We start from the raw sequence: 21,502 nt of genomic DNA on the forward strand, positions 1-21,502 counted from the left end.
CGTCCAGTGTCTTGACGGACAGCCAATTGGATCCTCCGGCTCAGTGCTGGTGAAATGCTTTTGGGTCTAACACTTGACTTTTTTTTGTTCCATAACCCTCAGGATCATAAAAAATGATAATTCCAAATGACTGTCTTACTGCGTCCCACCTGTGTCCCCCCCAGCTTATGCAGTTCAGCAACCCGACCACGTTCAAAAAGGGAGAGTTTTTTTGCCTTTGTCATCACAACGTGTGACTACCTGACAGAGAATGACAATGAATCCACAGATTTGGCCTTTTAAGGCCCCTTTCACACGGGTGAGATTTCCGCCCGGGTGCAATACGTTCACCTCACTCACTGAATCCGGACCCATTCATTTCTATGGGGCTGTGCACACGAACAGTGATTTTCACGCATCACTTGTGTGTTGCGTGAAAATCGCAGCATGTTCTATATTGTGTGTTTTCCACGCAACGCATTCCTCATAGAAGTGAATGGGGCTGCGTGAAAATCGCAAGCAAGTGTGGATGTGGTGTGATTTTCACGCACGGTTGCTAGGAGACGATCGGGATGGAGACCCGATCGTTATTATTTTCCCTTATACCATGGTTATAAGGGAAAATAATAGTATTCTGAATACAGAATGCATAGTATAATAGGGCTGGAGGGGTTAAAAATAATAATAATTTAACTCACCTTAATCCACTTGATCGCGCAGCCGGCATCTCTTCTGTCTTCTTCTTTGCTGTGTGCAGGAAAAAAGAAGACGGAAGAGAAGCCGGGCTACGCGATCAAGTGGATTAAGGTGAGTTAAAAATTATTATTTTTTTAACCCCTCCAGCGCTATTGTACTATACATTCTGTATTCAGAATGCTATTATTTTCCCTTATAACCATGTTATAAGGGAAAATAATACAATCTACTGAACACCGATCCCAAACCCGAACTTCTGTGAAGAAGTTCGGGTTTAGGTACCAAACATGCTGATTTTTCTCACGCGCGTGCAAAACGCATTATAATGTTTTGCACTCGCGTGGAAAAATCATGCATGTTCCCGCAACGCCCATGTGAAAGAGGCCTAAAGGCATGTGGTCCGAAAATTTGGATCAGCTGAAAAACAGCCTGTTTCAGTTTAATCGTTATTTTTAATTAATTGAATGCTCAAAAAATGTTTTGTCTCACTCTCATTTCTTCTTGTTGCATGTTGAAGCTCTACTTGGAACCTTGTTAAGATCCAACAATGTAAAATATGTTTTTTTTGCCATTTTTCAAGTAGTCTTAAACTTTTGATCAGGATTGTACCTCGGTGGGTGGGTATTTAAATATGGTGGCCGCTCGTGAGCACCATAGCTGCTGGGTGCTGTTTTAACCCCTTAAGGACCCATGACGTACATGTACTTCATGAGGTCTGGGGGAAGATCGGGGTGGAATCGCTGCACCATGGGTGCTCTTACCGGCAGGCAGCTATGCCCTGCAGCTCCAAGCGCTGCGATTGGATGATCAATGTGTCGTCACATCGCAGCACAGGAAGCTGTCAGCAGCTGCTGGGAGGAGGTCAGAGGACAGTGGCCGGTGCTGAACTGGTCAGCACCGGTCACCTCCGAGGTGAGGCAGGGAACACCAGTGTTTTGGGTCCCCTGCCAGCGCTGCGATTGGCTGAAACAACGCTCCAGCCAATGGCAGCGCTATAGCTGCACAGGAAGAGGCAGAACGTCCCTGCATGCAGCCATTCTAGCTAGTGACTGCTTGCAGATAGGTTCTGTGGCTTGCTGGGACTTGTGCTGTACCACCACTACGAATTTAACGCCTTTGCTGCTGAAAAGAAGAAAGAACAACAACATCTGGAATAGCTGCACAATTTTTGCAGTCCCCCCCCATCCTTTTTTTAAGGACACCATTTGGTCCGTGCATTTTTTTTTTTTTTAACCATTTTCCAGCTCTGCATCACTTTTTCTGTGTGGGACCTGTGACCGCCAAGTGCTTTTCAGTGCATTTTGCAACCACTGAGCACCGATCAGTAGTGTCCATTACTGATCGCGTCTGCTCAGTTTGCGCTGCAAGTAATTTATTTTTATTTTTTTGCTGAAAATGTTTTTATTTTTTTAGAACTTTTCTTCTAAATTTAAATTTCAAATTTATTACAAGCCCCTTCAAGTGTGAAAACACTACATACACTCCCCACACTAAATAAAGGTTTACACGTTTCACACCTCAATAAAATAAAAATGTCCCATTCATCCCAACGACTATATTCAGCTGAAGGGGCATACGCCATGCTTGCCTCTGATACAGAGTCTGCCAGTGAGGAAGAAGAGGATGCCACTTTCCTCTACCCCCTCATCCTCATCCGCTGATGAGGGACCCTTTAGACCAGGCATGCTCAACCTGCGGCCCTCCAGCTGTTGTAAAACTACAACTCCCACAATGCCCTGACGTAGGCTGTTTGGGCATGCTGGGAGTTGTAGTTTTGCAACAGCTGGAGGGCCGCAGGTTGAGCATGCCTGCTTTAGAAGGTGCCCCAGGGTAGCAGCAGAGGAGGCCCCCCAGAGTGAGCCCACATGGACCCCACCCCCTGACCATTATCAGCCCCAAATTCCGGAGTTCGTGGGCCACTCAGGAATTTTGATAGATTGTGCGGACTTCGCTGAGCTAGATTTTTTCAAAATCTTCTCTGAAAATTTTGTAAATCTAGTGGTGACCGAAACCAATTTAGACGCCCAACAATTCATTGCTCAGAACCCGAGTTCTCCATACGCTAGACCCCTAGGTTGGACCCCAGTAGATGCAGCAGAGATGATGAAGTTTTGGGGACTCGTGCTGCATATGGGCGTAGTAAAGAAGCCAAACGTTAGACAATATTGGAATTCTGACATTTTCTACCAGACTCCAATTTTCAGTCAGACCATGAACCCGAAGCGGTTTGAATGGCAGCTAAAACCCATGTCTCTGTAGGTAACGCATAGAAAAGGTCTATCTGGTGTATGGGAAATAGACAGTTCACTGTGAGCAGGCTAAACTCCATGTCTGAAGAGGACCTCACCAGCAGGAGAACCTCTCTGTATATAACACATAGAAAAGGTCTATCTGGTGTATGGGAAATAGACAGTTCTCTGTGAGCAGGCTAAACTCCATGTCTGAAGAGGACCTCACCAGCAGGAGAACCTCTCTGTATATAACACATAGAAAAGGTCCGTCTGGTGTATGGGAAATAGACAGTTCACTGTGAGCAGGCTAAACTCCATGTCTGAAGAGGACCTCACCAGCAGGAGAACCTCTCTGTATATAACACATAGAAAAGGTCCGTCTGGTGTATGGGAAATAGACAGTTCACTGTGAGCAGGCTAAACTCCATGTCTGAAGAGGACCTCACCAGCAGGAGGACCTCTCTGTATATAACACATAGACAAGGTCCGTCTGGTGTATGGGAAATAGACAGTTCTCTGTGAGCAGGCTAAACTCCATACCTGAAGAGGACCTCACCAGCAGGAGAACCTCTCTGTATATAACACATAAAAAAGGTCCGTCTGGTGTATGGGAAATAGACAGTTCACTGTGAGCAGGCTAAACTCCATGTCTGAAGAGGACCTCACCAGCAGGAGAACCTCTCTGTATATAACACATAGAAAAGGTCCGTCTGGTGTATGGGAAATAGACAGTTCACTGTGAGCAGGCTAAACTCCATGTCTGAAGAGGACCTCACCAGCAGGAGAACCTCTCTGTATATAACACATAGAAAAGGTCCGTCTGGTGTATGGGAAATAGACAGTTCACTGTGAGCAGGCTAAACTCCATGTCTGAAGAGGACCTAACAAGCAGCAGATCTGATGGGGCTCATGCTGAGCTTTCCTTTGACCATGATGATGGTGAAATCACAGGTTACCGCCAGAGTATTGCAATCTGGATGTATAATTTGATGGTAACATTTCACAGATAACACTTGATGAATAGAAAATTTGAGCCGATACTTTCGTTTTCTCGGACACTGGAAGGCGGACATTTCTCAGTGATTAGAGGCTCCTCTGCAGCATCATCTGAGGTCACACCTTGTTCTAACAGGACTCGGGGTGAAGGGCGTCCATGATATGGATTCACGTTTTATAGTGATATTAAACAGTTAGGCCTCCTGCACACAAAAGTTTTTTGTTTCCGTTTAGCAAAAGGCTTTTTAAATCCCATATATGGAAAAAAACGGAATGTACTCCGTATGCATTCAGTTTCCGTTTTTCAGTTCGAAGATAGAACAGGTCATATTATTGCCCGCAAATCATGTTCCGTGGCTCCATTCAAGTCAATGGGGCTGTAAAATGAACGGATACAGAATGCATCCGTATGTTTTCCGTATTTGTTCCATTTTTTGATAAACCGTCTATTGAAAATTTTATGCCCTGCGGAATTTTAGAATGTAATTACTGTATATGCCTTGTTTAAGTTCCTCAAAAAACGCAAACCAAACAGAAACGGAACGGAAACTGAGACAGTACTGAAACAAAAAAAAATAAAAAAACGTATCCTTTTAAAACGGACTTCAAAACCATCCGGTCTTCTGCAGGAGGCCTTATAAGGATTAAAAATAAAAATGAGATTTTCTACCACTCATCTGTTCAACTTTATTTGGCAAAATTATTGTAATGGATCACATACCACAAAGGGTTAAGAAGGTCCTTACGGAGTATGGAGTTTAGCCAATTCACTTTGAATCAGCTAAATCCCATCATAGTTCTGTACCTAACCACTAGGGGGCTAAGAGGTCCGTACCGTGTATGGAGTTTAGACGGCTCCTATAGAGTTGGCTATTCCCCATACTTAGTAAGGACCAGGTCCGCACCGTGTATGGAGTTTAGCCAAATCAATGTGAGCTGGCTAAACACTAGCTCTGTTCCGGACCCGTCCACTAGGGGGCAAAAAGGTCCGTACCGTGTCTGGAGTTTAGACAGCTCATAGAGAGCTGGCTATTTCCCATACTGCAAAACGACCAGGTCCGTTTGGTGTCTGGAGTTTAGACACAACCATTCTATAAGGAAGAGGTAGGAATAAAATAAAGCATCTTCCCGGACAGCGCACCTCCCCCTCAGCCCACGTATGCGTGATGACGTAGCTCCGGAATGTCCAGCGTTATCGCGATTCCATAGTAACCGGAAGCCACGCCCAGGAGGCGGCGCAGAGGTAACCGCGGTAGGCGGAGCGAACCTTAGCTGAGGTTCCAGTGTATATTGTAACGCTGTATACAGTGACTGCAGGTGACATAGAAAGCGCCAGAGGCCGTCACGCAGGAAACTGTAGGGCAAGCCAAGAGGAAGCGGGGGCTACACAGCTGCTGGGCGCCACCCCGTACATCATGGATCATCAGTACCTTCAGGCTGCCAACCGATACCAAGTGGTAAGTCACCTGGAGGACTAGTGACATCACGGGGATCTGCGTGTGGTCTGTGATGCAGTGCGGTGGGCCTGCTGCAGTGCGCTGCTGCCATTGTGCTCACCTGGCCTGTCACTGTCATCAGGGGCTGGCACTGTGTGGGTATAGCAGGGTGCCCAGGCCTCACACCAGTGTAATGATGGACTATGGGACAGTGGGGAGGTGCCTGGTCCCTTAGTCCTGGTATAAAGATCGGTACAGCAGGGCCCGTACAATAGCAAAGCAGATCACCCAGATGCCCAGTGTGCCCCAGCGGAGTGGATGGTGAGGTACCATCACTGTCTGTGTACCACATGTGTGAGAGGAGTTGGTAGGAGGCCCCAGTACGTGGCATAGGCTTGGACCGGCCTGTGGATGTAGAGAGGTTAGGACTAGGTGCCTGAGGGTCACTATTAGGGCTCATACACACAACCGTATCGGTTTTGTGGTCTGCAAACTGCGGAACCACAAAATATAGATCCCGTCTGAGTCCATGCCTCCATTTCTCTTTAAAATCCTGCAGAAATGTCCTATACTTGCCAGCAAAAGGCAGGGGCCGCGGAACATACGTGCGGATGCGGACAGCCCACAGTGAAATGAACGGGTCCGCATCCTATCCCCCAAAAATGAGCTGGATGCAGACTGAACATAGGGTCGTGTGCAGGAGCCCCAAGGCCGCATGCAGGGGCAGGTTTACAGACCGTCCGCACAGATTTCTTGGTGGATTTCTGGGCCTTTCCGCACCACATCTGCGCACACGTTTTAGTTGTGGATCTCACACTCGCATTGCAAAGGGGTTAAATCCGCACACACAGAATAAAAATCACACAGGCAATGGACGTGCTGGGGATTTCAGGATCTGTACGGCAAGTCCTATTTCCGTGAACATGAGATTTGCCTAATCGGATACACTGTGTTGGTACTGGATTACGCCGCCTGAAAACACGTGTGATCTGCGGGATGTGCAGACAGCCGTAGGGTGGGGTCGGTCAAAGCCAGAAGTGGATCCAGCGGGAAGACATATTAATCCTTCCTTTATACTTCCGATTCCACAGAATCCACTTATGGCTTTTGCTGAAAAACCTCCAGGAAAATCTGCCTCCAAAAAACTATTGGGGTCATTTCTCAAACTGGTGTAAAGTAGAACTGGCATAGTTGTCAGTAGCAACCAATCAGATTCCACCTTAAATTTTCCAAAGGAGCTGTCAAAAATGAAAGATGGAATCTGATTGGTTGCTATGGGCAACTGAGCCAGTTCTAATGCACACCAGTTTGATAAATGACCCTTTGTGTGAACCTTCCCACTGGGTTTAATTTTCCGCCAGAATTTAGGGGCAGGCATTGTGCCAAAAATCCTGTAGCGGCAATGTGGTGTCTCTCCTGTTTTCAATGGGAGTCAGTGTTGCAGTTTGTGGGCCAGCGGTTTAAAACCGCAACTGCGCTAAGACATGTCCCTTCGCGGTGTTTAGACAGACTCCACTTGTAGCCACCTTGGTTGTCCACTAATGGTTTAGATGCATTCAGTGAAGGTAAGCCACGAGCGGGTCCCTGGCATCCAAACTGAACAACCATGGCAGAAAAAGCGGTGGTTTCTGCTGCGGTGTGCATGGCGGAATTTGACAGCATGAAAATCCACCATATGAATGTACTGTAAGAGAAACACGGCCAGCATAATAGCTCACCAGTGCGGTAACCAGCATGTGGTAAGTGAGTCCCTGGTACAGATCTTCCATCGGACGTGACTCTCCAGGGCTGCGGAGTTTTCCATGCTATAGAAATGCCTTGGAGATCCAGCCCTATTTCAGCTTCAGGGTCTTAAAGGGGTTGTCCAGGATTTTAAGAAACTTGCCTAAGAGCTGAAATGGTGGAACATAAAAAATAACCATTACTGATCCTTTAAATCCCCTAATGTTACAGCGCTCCAGTGGTCCCCCTTCTAGATCTGTGCCACAGCATGTGGATCACGGACCCATTGAAGTCAGCGGGTCCGCACTGCGGTGTGGGGTGGTTGGATCTGCAGTTTGTGAATGCACCCTATTAAAAGCCGTATGCAGGTGTATTTCCAGAGCGCGATACATTTCTAAAGCCTATAGGCCTGGAATATTTCTACGTCGTAGTTCTCTTAGGCTACTTTCACACTAGCGTTTTTGACAGATCTGTTACAATAATACAACCGCATGCATCCGTCATGAACGGATCCAGGTTGTATTATCTGTAACATAGCCAAGACGGATCAGTCTTGAACTCCATTGAAATTCAATGGGGGGCGGATCCGTTTTCTGTTGTGCCAGATTGTGTCAGAGAAAACGGATCCGTCCCCATTAACTTACATTGTGTGCCAGGACGGATCCGTTCGCCTCCGCATCGTCAGGCGGACAGCAAACCACTGCAGGCAGCGTTTCGGTGTCCGCCTCCAGAGCGGAATGGTGACTGAACGGAGGCAAACTGATGCATTCTGAGGGGATCCTTCTCCATTCAGAATGCATTAGGGCAAAACTGATCCGTTTTGGACCGCTTGTGAGATCCCTTAACGGATCTCAGAAACGGAAACCAAAACGCCAGTGTGAAAGTGGCCTTAGGGATAAGTGATCTTAGGTAATTCCACTTCAGGGAATTGCAGAATAGGCCATTTCTGTTACACTTTGACCCGACCTGTATCGCTTATGATGGGGTGTAGCCCAGGGTTCTCCAGCGTATTATTACACCTCTGAGTTCACGCCTGTCGTGTGAGGTTTGTTGCCAGGGATAAAGAAAGCAGTTCCTAGAATATACAATGGAATTGACAGTTTCCCTAATAGTTTGGGGATGGCAGAAATCCATGGAGGGGAACTTATTATTGCTCTGTCAGTTTTCTGGTCTAGAAAAGTCACAGATTTTGGCACGAGTCCTGTTTTGGGGTGGGGGGGGGGGGAATAGCAAATTTCCCCTTTTTAAACTAAACTTGATACTTTTGTAAAAAAAATAAATAAGTGGGCAGGCCTACAGTGCCCGATTATATATAGATAGATAGAGATATATATATATATATATATATCTCTATCTATCTATCTATCTATCTATCTAGCTTGGTGGTGTGGATATGGAGCCATTGACCCATGGCGGCAGATCGTGCTCTTTATAATAATACTTGTGCCAGAAAACGGAAACAAATGACACTAGAAATCCATGTCGCTCAGAGGTGTGCGCGTCAGCATAGTTTATCCATAACTGACAAAGACAACATCAAACTGCACGCAACGATGGTGCGAACAGTCCTTTATCTGAACCTACAGGCAATGCTTGCATTTCAAAATGGAGGCAAACAATGGAGTTCAACCTCCTATATCCTCCCTCGATCTGCCTGTGTAAAAGGACTTTTACACAGACAGAAGTTTCAGTCAATCATCAGGAATGAATAAAACGCTCCTGATAATTGCCTTCTCGTCAGTGAGAGGAAGGCTGTAGTTACCTGTACATACACCAATCATCTTCTCTGGATGGGGACCAGCCTTACCATTACCAATCCTTTAAATCCCCTAATGCTACAGCAGCACCGCTCCAGTGGCCCCCCTTCCGTGTGCCTCTGGGTCCGCGTGGCCGCACCGCAAGTCCTATCTTTGTCTGGAACATGTGGGTCACAGACCCATTGACGTCAATGAGTCTGCACCGTGATGTGGGGTGCACTCGGCCATCATCGCCTCCATGTATGGGGATGAGCTATTGCAACAGCAGCCCCTTGTCTCCATGCACATTCATTGTTTCTGGGCAACAGACCCCCATTTGTACAGAACATTTTGCTGTCCAGAAACAACAATTTTAGGTGCGGCCAAAAGACACGACGATCACCAAATGAACGAGCATTGAATTATGTACTGGGTGATTGCTGGCACCTTTTACAGGCTCATGATCGGGAACAAGCATTACTACAAGCGCTCCTCCCCGATACGCGGCCTGCTCGGCAGTCCGTGTACAATTCCCTTTACGGCTCATGCAAACAAATGTATTTTTGTTCTGCATCCGATCCGCATTTTTCACTTCAATGGGGCCACAAAAGATGTGGTGTCTGCACCCGTATGTGCGTTCCGTGGCCCAGCAAAAAAATCGAGCATGTCCTATTCTTGTCCGCATAATGGATAGTTATAACTGTTTAATTATGGCCCACAGCTTGTGTCTGTGTAGGAGCCCTTAGGTATATTCTCACGAGTGTATTCAGTGAGGGAAATATACTGTGTCAGAGGTGTTTCCCAGACTGAACACGGCTCATGTTATAAGAACTCACAGCGTTAGGCCTCATGCACACGACCGTTGTTTTATTCCGTGTCCGTTGCTCAGTTTTTCGTGATTTTCTGCAGACCCACTGATTTTCAATGGGTCTGTTGAAAACTCGGCTAATGCACCGTTTGCCGTCCGCGTCCGTGATCCGTGGTTCCAGTCCATCAAAACCTGTCCTATTATTTTCACTGAAAAAAAACTGTTTCCGGCCCCATTCAAGTCAATGGGACCACTAAAAAACGCGAAGGCACACAAGATTGTCATCCGCGTCCGTTAGACTTTTTTTTAACATTCCTTTTATGTCTGGTGGTCCTCCAAAAATAAAGGAAGACCAACGGAACCCCATTTTGCGAAACGGAACACAACAACGGTCGTGTGCATGAGGCCTTATAATGATTTATAATGCTCTCTGTTACATAGCTAATCTAGTTGAAAAGAAGACATAAGTTCAACCTGGGGATAGGTGGGGACGCAAATCCCAGAAGGAAGTGAGACTCAGATTTCTACACGTTTTCATAAGCATTTATGTTTTTTACTTTTAAGAATTCATCTAAACCCATTTTAAAACTGTCCACTGTTCCTGCTGTGACCACGTCCTGAAGAAGTCTATCTATTCCACAGCTTCTCAGTTCTTACAGTAAAGAAGCTTTGACCCTTCCGGAGACTGAACTTTTTCCTCTCGCTTTTCACAGTATTTTTTGTATGGCCAATTTATATATTTGTATAGGTTAATCATGTCCCCCCTAGATGTCTCTTCTCAAGACCATATTATTTTTGCGGTCCGCAAAGTGCGGATGCGGTCTGTGTGCATCCCGCAATGTAAACAGGACGCACTGAAAAAACCCCCCGCTAATTCTTGTCACCAAAACAGACAAGAATAGGACAGGTTCTATAATTTGCAGTCGGCCGCATGGATGTGGGCAACATCTGGAAGATGTCCATGTGCTGTAATAAAAAAAAAAAAAAAAAAAAAATATATATATATATATATATATATATATATATATATTTTTTTTTTTTGCGGACCCATAGAAATGAGTCCGCGTGCAATCCCCAAAACATGCGGATCAGACAGGGACAAAAAATACGGTTGTGTGCATGAGGCCTAATTCTTTTAATCTTTCCTCATAGGGGCTCATGCACACGGCCGTGCTGGCTCAGTGGATGTGTGCACTCGGTGATGATTGACCCATGGCGGCAGATCGTGCTTGTTAAGGATCCATTCACACGTCCGCAAAATGGGTCTGCATTCGTTCCGCAACATGTTCTATTCTTGTTTGCAATTGCAGACAAGAAAAGGCATTTTCTATGAGAGTGCCGGCAATGTGCGGACTGCAAAATCCAGAACGCACATTGCCGGTGTCCGTGTTTTGCAGATCCGCCAAACACATACGGATGTGTGAATGGACCCTAATAGTGATGTGCGTCCGCCAAACCACTAGACAGTCTGGGGACAAGCGATGGCTGTGCGCTGCCTGTCCTTCAGAACAACTTTCGACGCCCTTCTCTGACCTCTTTCATCAGCATGTTGTTCCCTTTTGCTGGAGGTTTTTCCTCGATCGCACCATTCTTGGTATACTTGACACCGTTGCCTAAAAAAAAAAAAAAGCCACAGGGTTAGCAATTTTTTTATATATAGGTGTTGAAAGCATCTTCCCTTCCCTCCGTCAAAACCCTTGTAATCAGAAAATGGAAAAATCAATCTACAATGACACCCTGAGCAAGGTGGTCCCCTGGTCCCCTACCCTCTGCACAACTGACACATGGTACAGTAGACTGACTGCACTACGTAGCCTATGGTTATCTAGAAAACTACCTCGTTTAGGGAAGATTCACATCTATGTTGGAGGCTCCATTTGGGGCTTCCATCACAGATGCTGCAAAAAAAAAAAGCGGACAAAAAGTCCTGCATGCAGGGCTTTTTCTTTCCACACCCAAAAAGCAGGAAGCCGAAGTGACCCCATTATAGACAGTGGGGTCTGATTTGCGCGGTTGGTGTCAGTTATGTGCCGTGTCCAGCACTCCTATTATTTTGTTGTTCTGCTCCTCTAATGAAGCAGAACAATGACAATGACCAGCACTGGTGTGAACATGCCCTGGTCTGTATAGATGCAGAAGCTGGCTGAGATGTCTTCTAGGTATAGAAGGTGGCCAGCCAGTGTCCTCTTTCCCCAGGGACCTGCCTTCTCCTGGTCTCTGTAGGTACCCCATAATCCATCATCTTGTAGCATCTTGCTGCTGTCTACCGCTGTGTGAGCAGGTAATAATTGCATGTCTCTTTACAATGGCCCCCAGACCAAACTTTACTAGTGGGCCCTAGGCTCCCATGTCCGACACTGTCAGGAGAGGTGGCAGATCCTCTTTAGTATTTGTAAAAAGTCTATACATTTCCTGAGTCAGATCCTCCTCCGCGGATGACCTCACATCTTATCTAAGTATCACCGTTTTTTGACAAACAGGGGCCTTATCTAGATATTAAATATTTATATGATTGAAATTTCTGAACTTTTGCTGGATTTCTATGAAAGTAAATCTGCAGTAAGTTTTGCATTTAATAAATCTGTTATTTTTATGATATATTCTTCTGACGGACTCTGTACTTTTGTCTGTTTTTTTGACAACCCCTTTTAATGCTTTCCGGTTGTTGGGCTCCTCTTGCCCCACTTTCATAGGTATCAAGGACCCTTAGGGGACGTTCACAGTGCAGCTTTTTTAATTGTGGAATTTTGTCGCAAAATTTGGCAGAAAACCCGCCGTGTGAATGTGCCCTTACGCAGCTCTGGTTTCTGTTCCTCATGAATTGCCCCTCTGTAATAAAGTAACATTGTCAGAAGTCAATCTTAGTCAACCTGTTTAGAATCCGGTTGGGTCATAGCTAGAGTTCGGGAGAGCTGTTTTTTGCATTAAAGGGCTTTTCCAGTTTGAGGAGAAAACTGAACAATCCTTGGGATCAGCATGCAGTAGAGAACTAGTAAGTACCGGTAGTTATCTGGCAGATCCTGCTTCCCCCAGCAGGTCTCTATTTACAGCGGGGCTATCACATCTACATCTGACCGCTGCAGCCAGTCACTGTCTTCAGTGGTGCAATGACGAGTGATTGGCTGCAGCAGTCACATGTCGTTAACATGACGTCACTGCTGCTGTTGGGTAAATAGAGCCTGGCTGGTAGAACCTGCTAGGTAAATACTTAAAGGGATTGTCTTACTTCTGGAAATGGCATTTATCATGTAGAGAAAGTTAATGCTAACGTATTGTGATTCTTCATGTTGTCTCTTTTGCTGGCTTGATTTCTTTTTCCATCATATTATACACTGCTTGTTTCCAGGGTTTACGACCACCCTGCAATCCATCATTGGTGGTCGTACTGGCATACTATAGGAAAAGGCACCAACTCTCACTGGTGGCCTTGGACCGAGGTGGTGTGCCTAGGACGGTGCTTCTCCCTTTATTGTTTAAGCACGGCCACCACTGCTGGATTGCAGGGTGGTTGTAACCATGGAAACACACGGTCTATAATGTGATGGGAACATGAATCAAACCAGCAAAGGGGGCAATATGGAGAATCGCAATACATAAGTGCCTTCTGTTAAAGGAATTATCCAGTAATATATTATGATGACCTATCCTCAGGATAGTAGGTCATCATTACCACTTCAGTGGGGCTGAGCTGCAACTAGGAAGAGTGCCAGCCTCTTCAACCAGCTGATCGGCGGGGTGCCGGGTGTTGGACCCCCACTGATCTGATATCGATGACCTATCCTAGAGATAGGTCATCCATTATTATTACCAGATAACCCCTTTAACATTGTCTACATAAAAAAAAAAAAAAATCTCATTTGCTGAAGTGGGACAACCCCTTTAACAGTTGCAGGCTAATTCTGAGCATGGTTAGATTTTCTCCTGAAACCGGGAGCCCCCTTAAACTTACTAGTTGGGAACCTGTGCCTCATGGTATCCATACAGATCATGAGTTACAGATACCTAGATTGCTCCCTCGGATTGGATGATACAAGTGTAATGACTCTGTAATTCACAAAGTGTCACCACCGAGGTGACGCCCCGACTGTATTCATTATCTGCTATAGTCATATGTTTACAAGATGTTTGTCATTGTCATTGTCTTTTGGTATCCAGAGACCATGACACACGTCTGTTTATGGATTTACTTACACATGTATAGCATATTGCTCAGCTGTCCCCAAGGCTCACACTCTAAGTCCCCTATCAGTATGTCTCTGGAGTGTGGGAGGACCCCATCGCTACGAGAAACCTGCTGTGTATGGAGATGTATTCAGAGCCATTGTGTGTTTCTTGGTTATTAAAGGGAACCTGTCACCAGGATTTTGGCCATAGAGCTGGGGACATGGGCTCCGGAGATGAGTCCAGCGGAAAGGAGCCCAGCATCCGGATACAGGACACATATGAGGTTAATTTGCATATGTATCAAATCGTTTTTTTTACACAATAAAAGCACACAGAGCTATGGGGACTGGGTATTGCGGATGTGCTAGCGGCCATCTAGCAGCCCATGTCCCCAGCTCTATGACCAAAATCCTGGTGACAGGTTCCCTTTAAATAGGAGAAGGGAATCTCCTAGCCGCCCTGTTTCTTTCGGATAATGGCTGGACTGCTCGTGATAGTTTAGAGGTAGCGATATGAAATATCCTTCTCTTGTACTCATGCACGGTGTTCAGAGTTATTGCACCTTGGACAAAATGTCCATTACGTCAGCTTAAAGGAAATGTGTTGCCCATTTTTTTTTATCTGCCAGTTAAAACCAGATAGCGACATATATCATTTTTTTTCTAATGTGATTACAGATTTTTTTCCTTCTATATCCTGAACATGATTATGGGGCGGCCATCTTACCTGAGTTGTTTTTAACAGCATTTAAGAAGCATTACTAAAACTGCTTTACAGCAGCCCCATGGTCCATAGACACAAGGGTCAGGAGGGACATCAGTGACTTCTATGGGAGAGTATTCTAGTTTTGTGATCTGGGCAGAGGTCATTGCACAAGGAAGGAAGAGAGAAGATTTGACAATCACCGACTGTGCATGGTAGATTCTGTCTTCTGTGTATGCAGAGGTGGTATCATTACAGGCAGGATTAGAATGACAGATAAGTGGATGGCTGCAGTAAAGTGATCTGCACAGACCAAAAAATGACGCCTATTAGGCCTAAGGTCCATTTACATGGGACAGTATTATAACAGATTGTCGGGAAGAAAGCGTTTCTTCCTAACAATCTGCTGTTTGCTAGCGAAGGATACCAGTGCATTTACATGTATGGGGAGGAGCGATCAATAATCCCATTACTCTTCCCCATAAGGACTTGTTATTTGCCGGAAGGAGATGGTGTTTACATGGCATCTGTTGCCGGTAAATTATCATTTTTGTTTTCGAACAAACGATCGTATTTCCCGATGAATGAGTGCCTTGCTCGTTCATCAGGTAATCGGCAGGGCATTTACACCGCTAACGAGCATTACTATGAACGCTCGTTAGCGATAATTCTCAGCCCGTGTAAAGGGCCCTTTAGTGGCCAGTGTAAAAACTGCAGGATATAGATATTGACATGGTAAACTAAAAATATCATCAAAAATTCTTAAATATCTTAAACATAAAAATGTGATTTAAACAATAGGTCATTTTCTGATGACATTCCCTTTTAACCCATTCACGCATTTGGACGTTACTCTACGTCCAAATTGCAAGTGACTTGCTGCATTTGACGTACAGTACATTATAAAGTGTCCCCAAGAGCAGAGATGCCAGGGCAGCCGCCAAGGGACCAATCAGAGTGGTCCCTTGCCGACAAGCGCTCCGATTGGCTAGTCTCTGCAGACTAACCAATCGGAGCGCTTCAGTGACAAAATGCCGGTTTCAGGCTGTGATCTCCAGGCTCACAGCCTGAAATCAGCCATGACCCCCTTTTGTGCCGCCAGTGCCCCAGGTAATCTAATGACCCCCACTGTGACCCTGATCATGCCCCTATATTGTGGCACTGCCCCCCATAATGCCCCCTGAAGTGAGTGTGATGGCAGCGGCTCTGTTCCTGAGCCGCTTCCATCAGCAGAGGGTGTTAGCTGTAACTTGACAGCTAACACTCAGCTGCAACAGCCAAAATCGGTGCTGACGCCAATCTCTGCCGTTTAACCCCATAGATGCCGCGGTCAGTAGCTGCCCACGGCATCCATAGGTTTGAGAGGGAGCTTCCTCTCTTTTCCACCACACTGCAGCGATGGCAGCGTCTTACAAAGGTGTCCTGGCTGCCATGTACCTAAGGCATATCAGACCCTGAGGTCTGATCAACCTTAGTGTAAATGATGCACTGTATATGCATCAGGCCCACTGGATCTTCAAGAAAAAATAAAAATGTTATGGACTTTAGTGTAAGGCGATGCAAAATATCATTTATTTTTAACACAGAAGGGATTTTATGCTGAAAAAGTAGTAAAACCTAAAAAAAACAACTATAAATTTGGTATTGCCACAAATGTATGAACACAGAATACAACAATCATGTAATATTTACCACAAGAGTAACCTCATAAAAAATAAAAATAAAAGACAGAATTGCCATTTTTGCCCACTTCCCTCCACAAAAAATGGTATAAAAAGTGATCAAAAAGACATATGTAAACAAAAAGGATACCAATTAAAGCTACAGCCTGTAACACAAAAAACAAGCCCACATACAGCAATATTGGTGAAAAAATTAAAATGTTATGGGCCCTAAACTCATTTCAGCAAATTACATGTTAGAAAATCATGATGCTGCTCCTTCCCTTCTGAATGCTGCCGTTCCCCCAAACAGCGGTTTACGACCACATGTATGGTGTTACCATATTCAGGAAAAAAATGCATAACAAATTGTGGGGTGCATTTTCTCTTGTTACCCCTTGTGAAAATGGAAAATTGGGGTTAAAGCAACTTTATATGGGAAAGAAGTTAATTTTTCATTTTTACAGCCATGTTGGGTCAAAGCATTTACTTCAACCCTAGATTTATTCCTTGAGGAGTGTAGTTTCCAAAATGGGATCACATTTTGGGATATCTCAGGGTCTCTCCAAATGTGACATGGCACCTGAAAACCATTCCAGCAAAATCTGTCCTCCGTTAACAATATAGCGCTCCTTTACCTCTGCACCCTGCCATGTGCCCATAAAGCAGTTTATGACCACATATGGAATGTTTCTGTAAATTGCAGAATCAGGGTAATAAATATTGCAGTTTCTTTGGCAGTTATCTCTTGCTGTGTTACAGGAAAATTGGATTTAAATGGAAAATCTGAACAAAAAAAAATTATTTTAAAATTTCCCCTCCAATTTGCTTTAATTCTTGTGGAAAACCTAAAGGGTTAATAAAGTTTGTAAAACCAGTTTTGAATAACTTGAGGGGTGTAGTTTCTAAAATGTGGTCATTTATGGGTGGTTTCTACTATACAAGTCCCACAAAGTGACCTGGTCCTCAAAAAAGTGGGTTTTGGAAATTTTCTTAAAAATATTAAAATTTGCTTATAAACTTCTAAGCCTTCTAACTTCCTAAAAAAATAAAATGACATTTACAAAATGATGCCAACATAAAGTAGACATATGGGGAATGTAGAGTAATAACTATTTTATGAAGTATCACTATCTGTCTTAAGCCTCATGCACACGACCGTTTTTTTTTTTTTTTTTTTTTTACGGTCCGCAAAAGCGGGGTCCGTGATCCGTGACGTTTTTTCATCCGTGGGTCTTCCTTGATTTTTGGAGGATCCGCGGACATGAAAAAAATAGTCGTTTTGGTGTCCGCCAGGCCGTGCGGAGCCAGATGGATCCGTCCTGAATTACAATGCAAGTCAATGGGGACGGATCCGTTTGACGTTGACACAATATGGTGCAATTGCAAACGGATCCGTCCCCCATTGACTTTCAATGTAAAGTCAGGATTCCTTTTTATACCATCGGATCAGAGTTTTCTCCAATCCGATGGTATATTTTAGCTTGAAGCGTCCCCATCACCATGGGAACGCCTCTATGTTAGAATATACTGTCGGATATGAGTTAGATCGTGAAACTCAAATCCGACAGTATATTCTAACACAGAGGCGTTCCCATGGTGATGGGGACGCTTCAGGTTAGAATATACTAAAAGAACTGTGTACATGACCCCCCCCCCCCTGTTTTTAACTCATTGGTGGCCAGTGCGGCCGGCCCCCCTCCCCCCTGTAGTTAACTCTTTGCTGTTCAGTGGGCCCCCCCTCCCTCCCCTGTAGTTAACTCTTCATTGTCCAGTGCGGCCGCCCCCCCTCCCTCCCCTGTAGTTAACTCGTTGGTGGCCAGTGGGCCTCCCCTGTAGTTAACTCTTCGTTGTCCAGTGCGGCCGGCCCCCCTTCCCTCCCCTGTAGTTAACTCGTTGGTGGCCAGTGGGCCCTCCCTCCCCCTCCTAATTAAAATCTCCCCCCCCCATCATTGGTGGCAGTGGAGAGTACCGATCGGAGTCCCAGTTTAATCGCTGAGGCTCCGATCGGTAACCATGGCAACCAGGACGCTACTGCAGTCCTGGTTGCCATGATTACTTAGCAATTTGTAGAAGCATCATACTTAGGCTACTTTCACACTAGCGTTCGATCGGATCCGTTCTGAACGGATCCGATCATATTAATGCAGACGGAGGCTCCGTTCAGAACGGATCCGTCTGCATTAAAATGGCAAAAAAAAGCTAAGTGTGAAAATAGCCTCGGACGGATCCGTCCAGACTTTCAATGTAAAGTCAATGGGGGACGGATCCGCTTGAAGATTGAGCCATATTGTGGCATCTTCAAACGGATCCGTCCCCATTGACTTACATTGTAAGTCTGGACGGATCCGCACGCCTCCGCACGGCCAGGCGGACACCCGAACGCTGCAAGCAGCGTTCAGCTGTCCGCCTGTCCGTGCGGAGGAGAGCGGAGCGGAGGCTGAACGCCGCCAGACTGATGCAGTCTGAGCGGATCCGCTCCATTCAGACTGCATCAGGGCTGGACGGCTGCGTTCGGGTCCGCTCGTGAGCCCCTTCAAACGGAGCTCACGAGCGGACACCCGAACGCTAGTGTGAAAGCAGCCTTACCTGCGAGCTGCGATGTCTGTGTCCGGCCGGGAGCTCCTCCTACTGGTAAGTGACAGGTCTGTGCGGCGCATTGCTTAATGATCTGTCACTTACCAGTAGGAGTTAACTACAGGGGAGGGAGGGGGGCCCACTGGCCACCAACGAGTTAACTACAGGGGAGGGAGGAGGGGGCCGACCGCACTGGACAACGAAGAGTTAACTACAGGGGAGGGAGGGGGGGCGGCCGCACTGGACAACAAAGAGTTAACTACAGGGGGGGGGGCCTGCCCCCTGCTGCCTGGCAGCACCTGCCAGGCAGCAGGGGGCAGTCATGTACACAGTTCTTTTAGTATATTCTAACTAGAAGCGTCCCCATCACTATGGGAACGCCTCTGTGTTAGAATATACTGTCGGATCTGAGTTTTCACGAAGTGAAAACTCAGCTCTGAAAAAGCTTTTATGCAGACGGCTCTTCGGATCCGTCTGTATGAAAGTAACCTACGATCACGGATGCCAATCTTGTGTGCATCCGTGTTCTTTCACGGACCCATTGACTTGAATGGGTCTGTGAACCGTTGTCCGTCCAAAAAATAGGACAGGTCATATTTTTTTTACGGACAGGATACACGGATCACGGTCTCTGCTGCAAAACGGTGCATTTTCTGATTTTTCCACGGACCCATTGAAAGTCAATGGGTCAGCGAAAAAAAACGGAAAACGGCACAACGGCCACGGATGCACACAACGGTCGTGTGCATGAGGCCTTAAGAGCAGAGCAGAGAAATTCAAATTTTGAAAATAGCTAATTTTTGGGGGATTTTCTTATGCATAAAGGTAAAACGCATCAACTGAAATTCACCACTAACATAAAGTATGATGTGTCACGAGAAAACAGACTCAGAATGGCTTGGGTAAGTAAAAGCGTTCCAAAGGTATTACTACATAAACTGACACATGTCAGATTGGAAAAATGGGGCTCTGGCATTTGGTCCAAACTGGCTGTTGCTTGAAGGGGTTAAGATTGTGGTAGAGGCAGGGTGGATAAAAATCAATGATTTAAAAAAAAAAAAAATTTAAAAAATCTTTTTTTTTAATTTAAATCGGATTTTATTTTATTTTTTTATATAAAATGCTTTTTGCGGAAAATATATTACCATCCATAGGTTATTCCATCATGAAATAAAGATTCATTTTTTAATTATGTAGAATAAGGCTGTACATGGACTCCCATATTGTTGAATGGATTAGGCAGTGGCTGAGGGACAGACAACAAGGGTTGTAGTCAATGGAGTATATTCAGACCATGGTCTTGTTACCAGTGGGGTACCTGAGGGATCTGTTCTGGGACCCATATTGTTTAATATCTTTATCAGCGAAATTGCAGAAGGCCTCGATGGTAAGGTGTGTCTTTTTGCTGATGACACAAAGATTTGTAACAGGGTTGATGTTCCTGGAGGAATACACCAAATGGAAAAGGACTTAGGAAAACTAGAGGAATGGTCCAAAATCTGGCAACTAAAATTTAATGTTGATAAGTGCAAGATAATGCACCTGGGGTGTAAAAACCCAAGAGCAGAATATAAAATCAGTGATACAGTCCTAACCTCAGTATCTGAGGAAAGGGATTTAGGGATCATTATTTCAGAAGACTTAAAGGTAGGCAGACAATGTCATAGAGCAGCAGGAAATGCTAGCAGAATGCTTGGGTGTATAGGGAGAGGCATTACCAGTAGAAAGAGGGAGGTGCTCATGCTGCTCTACAGAGCACTAGTGAGACCTCATTTGGAGTATTGTGCTCAGTACTGGAGACCATATCTCCAGAAGGATATTGATACTTTGGAGAGAGTTCAGAGAAGAGCTACTAAACTAGTACATGGGTTGCAGGATAAAACTTACCAGGGAAGATTAAAGGACCTTAACATGTATAACTTGGAAGAAAGACGAGACAGAGGGGATATGATAGAAACTTTTAAATACATAAAGGGAATCAACAAGGTAAAAGAGGAAAGAATATTTAAAAGAAGAAAAACTGCAACAAGAGGACATAGTTTTAAATTAGCGGAGCAAAGGTTTAAAAGTAATATCAGGAAGTATTACTTTACTGAGAGAGTAGTGGATGCATGGAATAGCCTTCCTGCAGAAGTGGTAGCTGCAAATACAGTGGAGGAGTTTAAGCATGCATGGGATAGGCATAAGGCCATCCTTCATATAAGATAGGGCCAGGGGCTATTCATAGTATTCAGTATATTGGGCAGACTAGATGGGCCAAATGGTTCTTATCTGCCGACACATTCTATGTTTCTAGATGTGTAATTTTTGGGGTAAATAAATTCCATTAATCCATTCACAATGTCATGCTCTTCCAGAGGTTTTTGTAAGATTATTGGGCAGTTTCTCTGCCTACAAGATATTATCACAGATGTTTGGTTTACTTTTGCACTTTTCAAAACTGAATTTGACTCAGCAGAGATCACATGCCTCTTCTTCACAGCAAAAATGTTATAACATGAACAGAGTTGAGAAAAAGACCTTAATCCTAACTTCTACAAACCTATGAATGCAGAATCGACCTAATCAAACTAATATGAAAAGTTGTTATTCTAAAAATCTTCATCTACTTGCATATTATAAGTTATACCAGCAAGAATTAGTCTTTATGTAGAAAACTATGATTTAAATTAAGCCTTACTGACTAGTGATTTAAATTGTGAAATTAGATCATTTTGATTTAAATCAAATCCACCCTGGGTAGAGGTGCCCTGAGTGTTATGCATGTGACACAGATCAGAGCTGTGGTCAGACG

At 45.0% G+C, this 21,502-nt stretch overlaps 1 protein-coding gene across 2 annotated transcripts in view; it reads left to right on the plus strand.

Moving 5' to 3' along the window:
• Positions 1-5,125: 5,125 nt before the first annotated feature.
• Positions 5,126-21,502, plus strand: part of NDFIP2 (Nedd4 family interacting protein 2) — a 115,814-nt gene continuing 99,437 nt past the window's right edge. Inside the window, exon 1 of one of the 2 annotated variants that reach the window (XM_044287066.1) lies at positions 5,126-5,359. In XM_044287066.1, the coding sequence (XP_044143001.1) occupies positions 5,318-5,359 (42 nt within the window). In that variant the 5' untranslated portion in view covers positions 5,126-5,317. The remainder of the gene's footprint in view (positions 5,360-21,502) is intronic. The other variant, XM_044287067.1, reaches the window with a different exon arrangement.

Source organism: Bufo gargarizans, chromosome 3 (assembly GCF_014858855.1).
Source record: "Bufo gargarizans isolate SCDJY-AF-19 chromosome 3, ASM1485885v1, whole genome shotgun sequence".
Classification (NCBI taxonomy): domain Eukaryota; kingdom Metazoa; phylum Chordata; class Amphibia; order Anura; family Bufonidae; genus Bufo; species Bufo gargarizans.